This window comes from Arachis duranensis, chromosome 4 (genome assembly GCF_000817695.3).
Source record: "Arachis duranensis cultivar V14167 chromosome 4, aradu.V14167.gnm2.J7QH, whole genome shotgun sequence".
Classification (NCBI taxonomy): domain Eukaryota; kingdom Viridiplantae; phylum Streptophyta; class Magnoliopsida; order Fabales; family Fabaceae; genus Arachis; species Arachis duranensis.
In genome coordinates, this window is record NC_029775.3 from 97,580,109 (window position 1) to 97,592,885 (window position 12,777).

General features: G+C 35.2%; 2 protein-coding genes across 2 annotated transcripts; one reads left to right on the plus strand and one right to left on the minus strand.

Annotated features, from left to right (window-relative positions):
* The first annotated feature begins 182 nt into the window (after positions 1-182).
* On the plus strand, positions 183-1,538 carry LOC107485093 (putative F-box protein At5g44220). Its single transcript, XM_016105618.2, has 4 exons — positions 183-465; positions 782-1,055; positions 1,164-1,318; positions 1,516-1,538. Exons 1-4 carry the CDS (start codon positions 183-185, stop codon positions 1,536-1,538), a joined length of 735 nt encoding a protein of 244 aa, XP_015961104.2.
* A 3,244-nt stretch (positions 1,539-4,782) lies between these two features.
* On the minus strand, positions 4,783-11,744 carry LOC107485092 (protein SCAR2-like). Its single transcript, XM_016105617.3, is given in 10 exon segments — positions 4,783-5,284; positions 5,428-5,532; positions 5,630-5,716; positions 5,800-6,195; positions 6,197-9,365; positions 9,485-9,546; positions 9,659-9,779; positions 9,892-10,015; positions 10,123-10,286; positions 11,545-11,744. Coding segments are annotated over 10 exon segments (4,482 nt in total). The 3' UTR covers positions 4,783-5,230.
* Positions 11,745-12,777: the final 1,033 nt, after the last annotated feature.

The window sequence follows — 12,777 nt, forward strand, 5'->3', positions numbered from 1 at the left end:
AAGAAATCTTATTTGTATCATTTAATATCAATTATTTTTTAATTCTACTTAAAAAATATAAGACGAGATCAAATCTTATTTTTAGAGTTAGAGGATTGATTACCGAAATATATAACTCAGCATGGGCATATGAATTGTCACAAGTCACAACCCTAACCACAAAAAAGAAAAAGAGAACGAGCATGGAAGGGAAGCAGATGGGCATGAATGACATCCTCCCTCCGGAGCTCATTCACCGAATCTTTCTAAGGGTACCTGCCAAAGACTTGTTTCACCTCAGATTCGTTTCAAAACTTTGGCACTCTCTCATTTCCGATCGAGACTTTGTAGAATCGCATTACAACCTCTACTCTGCCGCATCTTCCCATTCGTACTTCTTCTTGGTAAAAGACACTACTAAAAGTGCTTGCTTTGTTGAGTTCGACACGCTATTTGATGTTGCAGCAGCACCAACGACACTCAGAGGTATCTCTCCCTTCCAGGAAGAAGCCAGATTCTCGTTCTCGTCTCATGGGATCCTGCAGAGGCTTTCTTCTTTTAAACGAACAACCACATTTTCTTGTTATATGGAACCCACTAACTGGATCCAGCAAAATAATATCTTACTCTCATATCGTTTCTCGTATTAACATCTTGCCCGATGATGCAATTTGATATGGATTTGGTTTCAATGCATCACGTGATGACTATTTAATAGTTCTATCTTGGCCTTATAACTACAACCAACACCACTTAGATTGCTTTTCATTGAGAACTAATTCATGGATTAATCTCGATGCAGCGCTCCCCAAATCCATGGGCACGTGGAAGCAGCAATTTTATGGGTTATTCTTACATGGCGCTATTCATTGGTTGTGTTACTCTAGTAAAGATTACATTGATGATGGTATTCTTATCTTTGATTTGAAGGAAAAGAGTTTCTCAAAGATATCTATGCCAAAACAACTCGTAGGGTGTTCTCCCATCGATCTCACCATATTAGGAGGGCGCCTTGCCATGTATTCGTATCACAACCATATAACTGAGATATGGGTTATGAAAGAATATAAAGTGCGGTCATCTTAGATTTTAATATATGAGATTCCTTCTTATTGGCCTCTATGTGTATCCATTGGAAGTGACATTATTGCGCTAAATCTTAAATTGGGGTATTCCAATTTAAGGTTTGGCAAATATGTTGTCAGTGAAAGGGTTCTAAATTATTCTCCTTTTTCTCTTTCTCATTATCATTATTACTATGAAAGTTACTGTGTACATGAAGATAGTCTCTTGCCATTGCCCGGTGACATTAAGGATAAGGATAAAAAGAAGAAAACTGGTATGTAAATTATTCTCCTATGCTTTGTACCATGTTATACCTATTTCTTTCTATTGCTTTGTGATTAATTAAAAAGTACCAAGCAAGATGCATCATTTATAAAGTTGCATTCAGACATGAGATTTGACTATTGATTGTATGAAATTAGAATTTATCAATGCTTAGAAAATCATTAATCACTTTCTTGCTTCTTACAGTCCAGTCTTATGGTGAGGATTAAGGTTTAGCTATGTTTTCATGTCTAAAGCTGTGGCCTTTACCCACTGATCTTCTTTGCAGACCATTAAACTCGCCAATAATGTTTCGAACAACTTGATGAAAGAAAGAGTATCAGGAGCGAGCGTATAGGTGAACCGGTTAAGAGTTATAAATAAAGTGTAGGGTTCACAAATTGAGCATGAAGAAGTTTGAAGAAACTTCAATTTTATTTTGCTTTGAATTATGATTTTCTTTCCAAATTTTGCATTGTAAGTTAGTTTTATACTATTTGGTGTAAGTTTGGTGCATTGGCCTTCTGAATTGATAGCAGACTGAGCATCAAGTTAACTTTGTTGAGATTGAAGGATTACCATGTGTTCATAACACGCAGTGGAAGAAAATAAAAGTAATCATAAAGATCTATTTTGTGCTTAAACTTTATTCCAATAATAATATATAGATCAGATCTAAATACCTGTGTACGCTAGTAAAAATCACTTTCTCCTTCGATGGTACGAAGACGCTATGCGTATCCACACCAAGACCAATCTTTGTTGTCAACTCCTTGACCAATGAACATCTGATCTAAATTGAGAAATCTCTTACAACTCTTTACACACCATAAAATTCTTCTCCAAGAATTAGGCTCACATATATTTATGTGCGTAGAGGTAAAGGAATAAAACCCTTGTGTTTTATTCTCGTGTGACTTTCCTGTACTCTTGATGTACATATATATAGTATGAGATTTGTTACTGATTTTAAATTTGATTCTCAATTCAAATTTAAATCATATCTTGAAATTCTAAATCTTGAATCATTCAAATTTTATGAATCATATCATAACAATTTAAAACATAATCGATTTGGATCTCATCCAAATTTATAATTCAAATTCAGAAATAGAATAACTAATTATTCTCAAATCTCATTTAATATTCTCAATTATCATATTATTATTATATTCTTGGTGCTAGCAAAGAATATAATAATATTCCATTTGAATTAATATAATTATTTATTTGATCAAATCAAAATAATAATTAAATAATTCTACAGCAAAGATTAGAACACTCCTTAGTGTGTGACCCCATAGGTTCAATACTAAGCGGGTAGTAAATTAGTCATACTAAATTTACTAATCAAGGTTGGCGTCTAGCAACGCTCCTCAACGACCCGATAGTATGAAGTAATATATTTTTACTAAGAATCTCAAAAGAACAAAGTATGATTCCTTCCATCTTTCCAGCTCTTGGTTAACCCTTAGAGTATGGTTTAATTGTCAAATTCTAACATGTTACCATTATTATAATGAACTGTGAATGACTTAAGAAACTCATTTCTTCATTCATTCAATTTCCTTGGCCAAGGTTTCATTCATCTCAGTCATTATAATCATAGAGCTCAAACTCTTTACTGAGAGTTGACGGATTCCTTATTGACTAATCATTAATTCTACAAGTATTTAAATCATACCCAATGTCCATTCAACTAGCACCCTGGGGTATTAGGTGTCCGGAATCAAAGTATAATAAATACATTGTTAATTACTATGACAGTCGCAGGTCAAAGAAAACTCTATTACTATATTCATCTTGAGAATATCCTATTGACAAATATGCGGTAATTGTAACCATTAGAAATTCTCAAAGTGAGTCAGTTCAATGGTCATATCCCTATATGCACCATCTATATATATAATTTAATAAATGAGATCTATTAATCTTCATCCAATGAAGACCATTATATATATATTGATCTTTCCGGATTATTAATGTCTTTTTTAATAATCCTATGATCAAGAATAATTTAGATTAAATTATAAAAGATTTATCTCTCAATATTGTGATCACTATCACAATGATAAATTTCTAAATTTAATCAAGGGCGTTATTATATTAACATTTTAATATAATAATAATAACAAATTATTTGACACGTGATTGATTGGATTGTGGTCATACTACTTATTCCCAACAGAGATCTGTAGTAGAAATTTTTTGAAGTTAAAGTTCTTTAAAAAACACTAAACTTTACAATAAAGGAATAGAATCTTGAGCAAGCATATTAGTGAAAAACGAACATACAAGCGAACAATTTAGAGTTGTAAATAAATTGTAGGGTTCACAAGTTGAGCATGAAGAAGATTGAATAAACTTCAATTTTATTTTGCTTTGGAAGTATGATTTTCTTCCAAATTTCGCATTGTTAGCTATTTTGTGGACACTAATAACAGTTTTGTGTCGCTGTTTCTTTCCCTGTTTCTCCTTGGCTTCTATCCAAGTATCATTACAAAAAAGACTACTTAACTTACTAGCTCCTTCCATTTTCTTTTTCATTTGGTAGTTTGATAGCTAGGGATGAGATAATGAAAGCTTAAATGTTAAAGAACAATTATATGTCAGAATCTGCTGCTTCCGCATTGCTATTGATCCTTGTATTTAAGGCCTTTTCACAGAACCATTTTTAAATTATATATCATAAAAACTAGTTATAACTCATACGTTTGTATGACAAGGTTCTAAGTTAGTTTTATACTATTTGGTGTGAGGTGGTGCAAGGTGTATTGGCTTTTGGGATTTATAGCACACTGAGCATCAAGTTAACTTTGTTGAGATCTTTAGTTAAAATTTTTTGAAAAGTTCTTAAAAAAACACTAAACTTTCTTTTTTCCTCTCCCTGGGTGTAGGGAGAAAATAAATGTCTTTTTTATATGATCTTGTTTGGGGAAATTTACGTAGATGCTTTTCTTCAATTTTCTTCTTGTCCTACTAAGATATATGAATCAATATCTTGATTAAATGGCTGCATATTTTGATGCCAGAGTCGAGCATTTTATTTGTGGTTTAAGAGCTATAGATGAGGTGGTGAATTCTAAAATGTTACACAAAAACTATTTTAGTGTGTGAACGGTAAAATTGGACCTGCCCTTGACTGAAAAAACTCCAGAGAAAATGCAATGTTCAAGATTCCACCTTATGATTATCATTTGTCAGCTTACTTTCACAACTCTTTAATTTTGTCTGCTGTTGCATGAAGAAACTGGCATTTTGCTCATGACTTCTCAATCAATTTGGAAATTTTCTTTTTCTTTTTATATTTTTTAAGCGAACTCAACTAGATTTTTATTGATTTGTTTGAACTGGCTTAAGCACTTTTTTAATAGATAAAATTCCTCTATTTAGTTGTAAGTTATCTTGTTTCTATATAATTGCAAGGGAGAAGTAAAAAATATATCAATAGACAAAGGCAACGATGGGACCGACTACAAGTAATCAAGTATACATTCAAAGCAATTTTACTCGCGTGTAAAAATATACTATGGTATTGGACACAAGCATATTAGCTACATGATGATACATGTTCATGATGCAATTACGAGAAACCACTATATTACAAAATTGGGTAATCATGAAGCACAACACATCAACACAAATATACACGTACTTTTTTTTTTTCTAAAAAAAAGAAGGAGATGTGGATGATTTGTCTAAGATTGGTCAGCGATAACGGGCTGAGCCTTTGACTGAATCGGTATTCACCACCGAAAAAATGGATGAGTTTTGAAGTGATACTAAACGCACTGCATGCTTGTTCCTAAGTTCATGCACCTATATGTGTGTGATTAAGCGAACTCTGGAAGGGACTTAAGTTGTCCCGAGTGAACTATGAACATGGAGTAAGATAAAGAATTATATGTATTGTGTTTCCCGCTCAAGAATCACTCCAACTATCTGTATCATCATCTTCATCACTTCCAGCCAATGCCTATTTCAATTAAGAAAAGAATTTAATCAGAAAACGGAGAATTATTTGTTCAATTTCAGCACACATGCTGTTGCGATATATATGTGCATATGATATGTGTGTCTGCGCGCGTACGTGCGTGAAAGAGAGAGAGAGAGAGAGACCTGGCGAATTGAATTTGCTTTCTCCAAGATGGCAGCAACCCTCAAATTTGTTTTTGGACCCTGCATGATGGGTCGTGTAGCTGCAGCAGGTCTCAAGTTGAAGGACTGAAAAAAAAAATTGCATTTTAAAGATAAGCAGAATTTGTAATACATAATGGTACAAACATCATGCAGAAGAAAGATAGAAGTTGGTATGGCTAACCTTTGATCTTATCTGCTCTAACAATGAATCTCTTTCATCTAACTTGGGTGGTTTTGGAGGAATAATCCGTTCGGAAACTTTTCTCAGCTGCAGCAATCAAAGGCAGCAGATTATACAAGAATAAATATCACATAAATGCACATCTATTAGAACCTATAAACTGTCATTACCTTGCTTCTGTCAAGAGCAGCAGCAATATCAATTATAGGACTCTCAGGACGAACAATCTTATTCTTCGGCTTTCCATTTGGCATTTTATTATCAAACTCTGGTGTTCGGGAAGATTTATCCAATGGCGATGCCGTTCCCCCCTTTGAAGGCAACAGACTGTCATTGGGCTGCCCAACTTCTATGCCTGGTGGTGCCATTGGTGAGATAGAGGGATCTCCCTGTTTCCTTTCTGAGTAAATCGAAGACTGCTCAAATGTTTTAACTTCTAAGCTACTAGTCTCTTCTGTTAATTGTCTTGGGGTGATATGTTCTCTTGCTGAGGTGAGATCATTTCCAGAAGCAGCAAGTTCAGTAGGTGGCATCAAATGCGATTCTCCAGATTCATCCTTGACCTCATGGACTTGCACTCTGTACCGTTTCTCCCTCTGAAGCAATGACATATCCATGTGGAGGCCTGCTCGTAGATACCACAGGTAGTGTTAAAAATGAGTTCTGATGTTGGCTTTTATCCATAACCAGGTAACTATATTGACTATTTGATTTATTTATCATGATAGGAAATTGCAAGGGAATAGCAACTGAATGCTCTGGTAAACCAGCTAAAAACCCAGGAGAACGCTGGAGTTTACTGCTTTCCACAGCCATGACAGGCAAAAATGGATTTTGATACAGTATAGTGTCTCTATCAGAGGTTGATAAACCAAACTGAGACTTATCATCAGGTTTAACTGGCTGTATTGGTTGCAATGATGCATGAGTTGCTTCTATTTCTTCCCTCTGTGAAACTAGGGAAGAATGTTGAACCTTGCTCGTTCTCCACTGCATTGGTGGTAAAGGGGGCATAGGAGGTACCTCCTCATGATTATTGGTTAACTCCGGAATCATGGGATGCAATGAATGCATGACATGCTTGGTGGGACTGGTCTCCTGCAAAAATGACTTAGACGAGAAATCAAATGATGACTGTTCCTCTGGATGGATTCTTAGTTGTTCCAACTGACTTGAAGATTGGTGATGAAATTGAAATTTCTCAAGGGAATGGTATCCATCATTTCTGAGCTGAACTTCTGCATCCCGTTGATTAACCGGTGATTCCACAATCAGCTCTGAATGTGTTTCTGGCTTCAGCTGGTTAAAGGAAGGTGATGAGAAACTCTCTTTGTTGTTCTGTACATCATTCTGAGAAAGACATACAGATTCTGACCTCTCAGACTCTAGCTCTGAACTTGAGTCCACCACTTTCATTTCACTGACAGCAGAAAGATTTTGAATTCTCTCCTCTTGGATATTGTTACATATTTCAGAATGACATGGATCACAGGGTACAGATCTGTTCGGATTTGACTGTATGTCAGCAGAACCAATTTCAAGTTGATCCACCACCCTTGGTGCCACTAAGGCTGTCAAATATTTGTGAGGAACTACCTCGTTGACTTTCATCTCTTTCTCATGAGAATCTGCAAATGTAGATTCTTCCAAATCTGTAAGCCTTTTAGCTGGAGAAGATATGATGTCTGAAGACGATTCCAATTTATTTACCCTCTTCTCTGAATTCAATCCTACATAAACTTTTGTCAAATCGGCCTCATTGTATTTTATTTCATTCCGATGGGAACTAAAAGAACTCAAATCTGAAGCATTCCTTGATGGGGAAGAAACAAAACCCGAGGACAGAGAATTAAAAGTACTTGCACCATTTTCAGCACTATCAACCAAATGAAGAGCAGAAAAAGCCTGATCTGAATGAACCTTTTCAGTGGACATGTCATTTACAAAGACAAGATTGTCCTGCTTATTGTTATCAAGAGAAGACAGATATTTAATATGAACATCATCTTCAACTTTGGATCCACCTTTTTCATCAGCAAGCAGCATCCTTTGTATGTCTTCAAAAGTTGATTGCTGCTCAGAACAGAAAACTTCAGATTCTGCGGAATGTGGCTCATCCGGTTGATTTAGAGTAAAATCCGATAGTTCCTCTGTAATGTTACTTATTTGTGGAGTCTCCAAAGCAGGAGACAAATCCTCTGAGATGTGTTGGATTTCATTTACACCATTCTCAGAATTAAAGTCTCGGCCACCAAGTGCCAACTTGGTACCCAAATTCAAGTCTGTTTTCATGGATGGGAAAATTGGATTCTCTCCTTGAAAACCCATATCACCGCAATTCGAAATTGCAGAAGAGTATTTATTAGCAGATTCTTCCTGCAATACTGTTATTGTAGAATGATTACCATATTCATCTTCCTGTGCCAAGTTCAAATCATTAAAATCTTCTAAAGCATTGGAACTAACACATGGATCACAAACATCCAAGCTATCCAGAGATTTGTTATTGGAAGAAACAATAGAGCAAGCATCATCTTTCATCACAGATTCAACAAGTGACTTCCTGTCTTCATCATCTTCTAAGCTTTGATGAGTTTCAACAGGGCCAGATTGTGTTTCACCAGATTGAGTCCTTATAGGGAGGCACATTGAGGAGAGGGGTCCAGGATCTAAAGATAACAATGAATGTCCTGAATCCATTAGACATGAAACAGAAGCAGCTGGTCCAAAACCAGAGATATCTTCTCCATAAACATGTCCTTTGTCATGCATGACAAACCCACCACAATGAGTATTTTGCAACTTAACATTTTGGTCAAGCTGGTTGGATGGCATATATTCAATCTCTGATATGGAGGAGTTTCCAATAGATTGAGAATCTGAAAACGGAGTTTTCAGTTGGGTGCGTTCAGCAATTCTGACTCTTCTGGATGATCTGCTATCATCTGATGCATTGGAGCTTCGTGTTGATTGAGAATCTGACAGCTGAGCTTGCACTTCGGTACATTCATCATTTCGATCTTGATCAACTGAATCAATTTCTTCAGATGTCAAGGAGTCCCCAAATGATTGAGAATCTGAAAATTGAGCTTGCAGTTGATGTTCTTCTTTGCCATTTGAATCACTTGTCTTTTGAATATGGAATAAGCTTTTCTTTGGTCTACACTCAATTTCTGTTTCCAGTTCTTCGATGGAAGCTAAGGCATCCATGTAATCGTCAACCTCGCTAGTCACGTCATCAGAATGGTAACCATCCAAGATGCATTCTCTGTTCTTTTGTTCATCAACTACCAATCGTCTCTCATCAGGTACCTTGGGATGATTTAAAGGCGTCTTATGTGTCACGCCTCCTAAGACATCTTCATGCACTTGCACAAAATCTCCATTCCTCACTTCAGAGTATGGTTTCAGTTCTAATTCCTGCTCATTGAGTGGTGATGATCTTTTGCTTTCATATCCTGGTGACCTTTTCACAGAGCTAAGACTACTGATTTCAAGTACTGTAATCCCATTGTCATCAGCATCAAACATTGATTTCAGTGGGTGTGGAGTGATTGAGGCTTCACAAACCATTTTATGATCTGGTGAGGAATTCTCAAAAATCTTCTCCATGTAACTTTTCCCAGTCTTTGAATCTACTGCCGATCCATTCAACTGTTTTTTCTTCAACTTCACAAGACGTGCAGGATCATTGCAAGCATTCTCAATGCGCTCCTCAAGGAATAACTGGTGCAGTCTGCAATATTTGAAAATTTGGAATGAACTGAGTCATAAATAAACCATTTAAAAACCTACTTGCATTATAGGAACCAGAAGGATAAAATAATTCAACACAGATAAATGATCGGAGCTCACTTGGCATGGGATGAGACAACTTCAGGTTTTGTACCATTCCTTGATTGTGATACTTTCTTCTGCTGGAAAAAAGAAAATTTATATATTCATTTTTCTATTGTAAGTGTCATTTATGCCAAAAAGAAAAAAACCAATAAAAAAACAATGTAATCAGTAAAATTGCCACTAAAGTACCTTGACCTTACGAATCCTTTTTTCCCTGTGAACTTCTACTGTTGTTACAGAGGACTCCACTTTAAAGAATGATGGATCAGTATACCGCTTCAGACATGCCCCAGCCCCAGCCACATCAAACCTTTTAGAGGAAAAAAACCCAAATAAAATAAATTATAGTAAAAATTCTGTTACATAGCAACAAGCTGTTACTAGTGTTGAATTTTTTTTTCCTATGAATCTGGTCACCATACTTGTCTAGAAGGAACAGCCTTGGGGGAGCACGACATTCTTCATACGAATCCATTATAAATCGAGGTAAGTCTCCGCGAGTAACAAGATTCTGTTCAGATTGGAGATTAGGATGCCATTCAATCCCTGCAATGCAAGAAGCATGTTAAATTTGCCAAAAGAATTTTATATTCTTACAGATACATTCTCACAAATGCAAATCATAAAAAATAAGACTCAAATGAGTGAACAACCTCCATTTGTAAAGAATGAATGATGATGAGTTTGTGACAAAAAAGCTTTCTCGAGTGCAGGAACTTCAGCTTCAAGTTGCTGAACACGAGAAATAAGACTGTGGCCTCTCGCGGCAGTGGCCATTACTTCTTCATGCAAGTCATGGAAGATCTCGGCAGCAAACCTAACAAAAATCAAATAGTTAAATGCAGATAACCAGCACCACTTGTTAACTACAAAAACTAAAGACCATAATCCAAAAAGGATTAAATGTTGATGCTCAGCATCAAAACTAAACTATCTATCTAATTATTAATACCAGGGAACAAAATGTCAAAATTATTGCAACTGTTGCAAGATACATAAAAATGACTTTACAGAAGCATTTGGATGAAAATTACGAGACTATCCAATCAAACAAACAAACAACAAAAAATCACGGAACTAAGACCACCCAATGCATAGCTCAGGTGAATAATAAAGTGTTTGTGGATAGCACATCCTAAGATTGGCCCTTAAACTTAATACCTATTTCGTGCAATAAATGAAAAATAACAGTATATGCAATATAATGCAGCTCAGTAATAACAAGGCATAGTTGATTTTGAAAATCAAATAATCCAATGAATACGGAAAAACATTTTAAACAAATTTCATCAAATGTAAACTGATGTTTAAGTTAAATGACCCCGCCTATACAAACAAAAAATATAGGAATCAGCTAGTTCAAGAACTGTCGTGTACGCATCACTCAGTGGAATTGAGGGTTCAGACCAACCAATAAAATATTCGTGTCCATAGTCCATACAAAGAAAAATGAACTATCTCGTAAACCCCAGAATTTAGACCAATCTATCACTAATTGCCCACTTTCATCTTTTTATATTTGTTTTGGTTCAAAATTCCTTTTAACAGATCAACTTAAAAAAGAAAAAAAAAATCTGACCATCGAGAGAAGAATTAATAATACTATTAAAAGAAACTACATTAAGATATTAAGATTTAACGAGTGATCCTCGTAAATTGGTTTTTCAAAATTGAGTTCTAGGTACTACAAAAACTAAAAAAATAGTACTCGTAACAGAGTACAGCTTAATTCAGGCACCTAATCCAACCACCAAATTTAGAAAGCCGTATTTCCTGCAAACTCCGAACTCAACCAAACAACTCCGATATCCACAACAAATTCTACCTGAATCAAAAGCTCACTCCATTCAGTATAGCAGCTAAAAATATAACAAACAACACAACAACACAAAAAGTTTTCAAACACTGCATTAAAAACTATTTTGTCATTCTTAAAGTTTTTCAAACTCAACACTCATTTCGACTAAGCATAATCACGGAAACTGCAAAACCACCAAAACAGCAGCATCGACGGTGAAGTGAGAGAGAGAGAGAGAGGCAGAGTGAGTGAGTGAGAGAGAGAGTGCGAACTGAACTGAGCAAGGTCGCCGAGCTGGCGAAGGACTCCGACGAGTCCAGCCATGGCGACGGCTTCGAGGAGAGCCTCGGGATCATCCTTATCGGCGGCGCGGTGGAGCTCCGGATCGGCCAAGCTGTGCTCGGTCCGAATGTGGAACCTCGAAATCTTCTCTGATCTTTTCTCCGGAGACGCTGTGTGTTCTGGCCGTTGCACCATGGAAATGGAAGAGAGAGAAAGAAGAGAGGGAAACACGGGGGAAGAGAGAGAGAGTGCGCTTTTTCTTTTTCTTTTTCTTCTATCTTAAAAAAAATCCTTTCCTTTTTGTTTTTGGTTTATATTTAAAACTTTCAAGAACGTATTGGAAAATGTGGAAAGGGAGAAGGATGAGTAGCATATAAAGGATGGTGTCACTGTGCGTGTGAATCGGAGAAGATACATTCTACCACTTCGAGTCAAGGAGTGACTGACGTTGCTTTTCCCTAATTTCCAATTTTTCTTTTAACATTTTAGCTTAACACGGTCTTAAAATATTAATTAAAAGAGTTAAAAATAACTTTTACTTTTGTATTGTATTAAATATATAAAAATTTTGAAATTAACATTTATTTTATATTTTTATAAGAATTTTCTTATTATGATATCTTTTATTAATAATTTAAAACACTTAATAGCAAGATTATTTTTTAAGATCTATAACAGTACAATATACAATATAACTAGATGTGAGATTTTTTGGTTTTTAATAACATTTAAAACACATATGAGCCAATTTTTTCCTGTTAATAATTAGTTAAGTTTTTGTTCTTTAAATTTATCTTTCCTCCTCTTAATTTTACTCTTTCACTACGTTATTGCAAAAAAAAAAAATGGTTCTTTAACCAAATGAAAAGATTAAATTATTGTCTCTAGTCTTAAAAAGTTTAAACGTAATATAAATATAAGATTTAGCTTCTAAAATTTTAATACATTGAAAATGTGCCTTAAAAAATATATCTATTATACAAGTAAACATTTTTATTTAAATATTTTACTTATAATATTCTTAAAGTAATGTTTACAGAGCAGTAATTTCTTATTGTGTAAGAAAATACTATACTGTATTTGATTTGCGCGCATTATGGCGCTTGTCATGTGGTGGGGCGGTATTGGATCATGTTACTTTTGAATTCGGCAATACCGCAATAACAATTGAATAATTTATATAAAGTGAAAAATAAAACTATGTTTTAATTTCAAAATTCATGTAAAT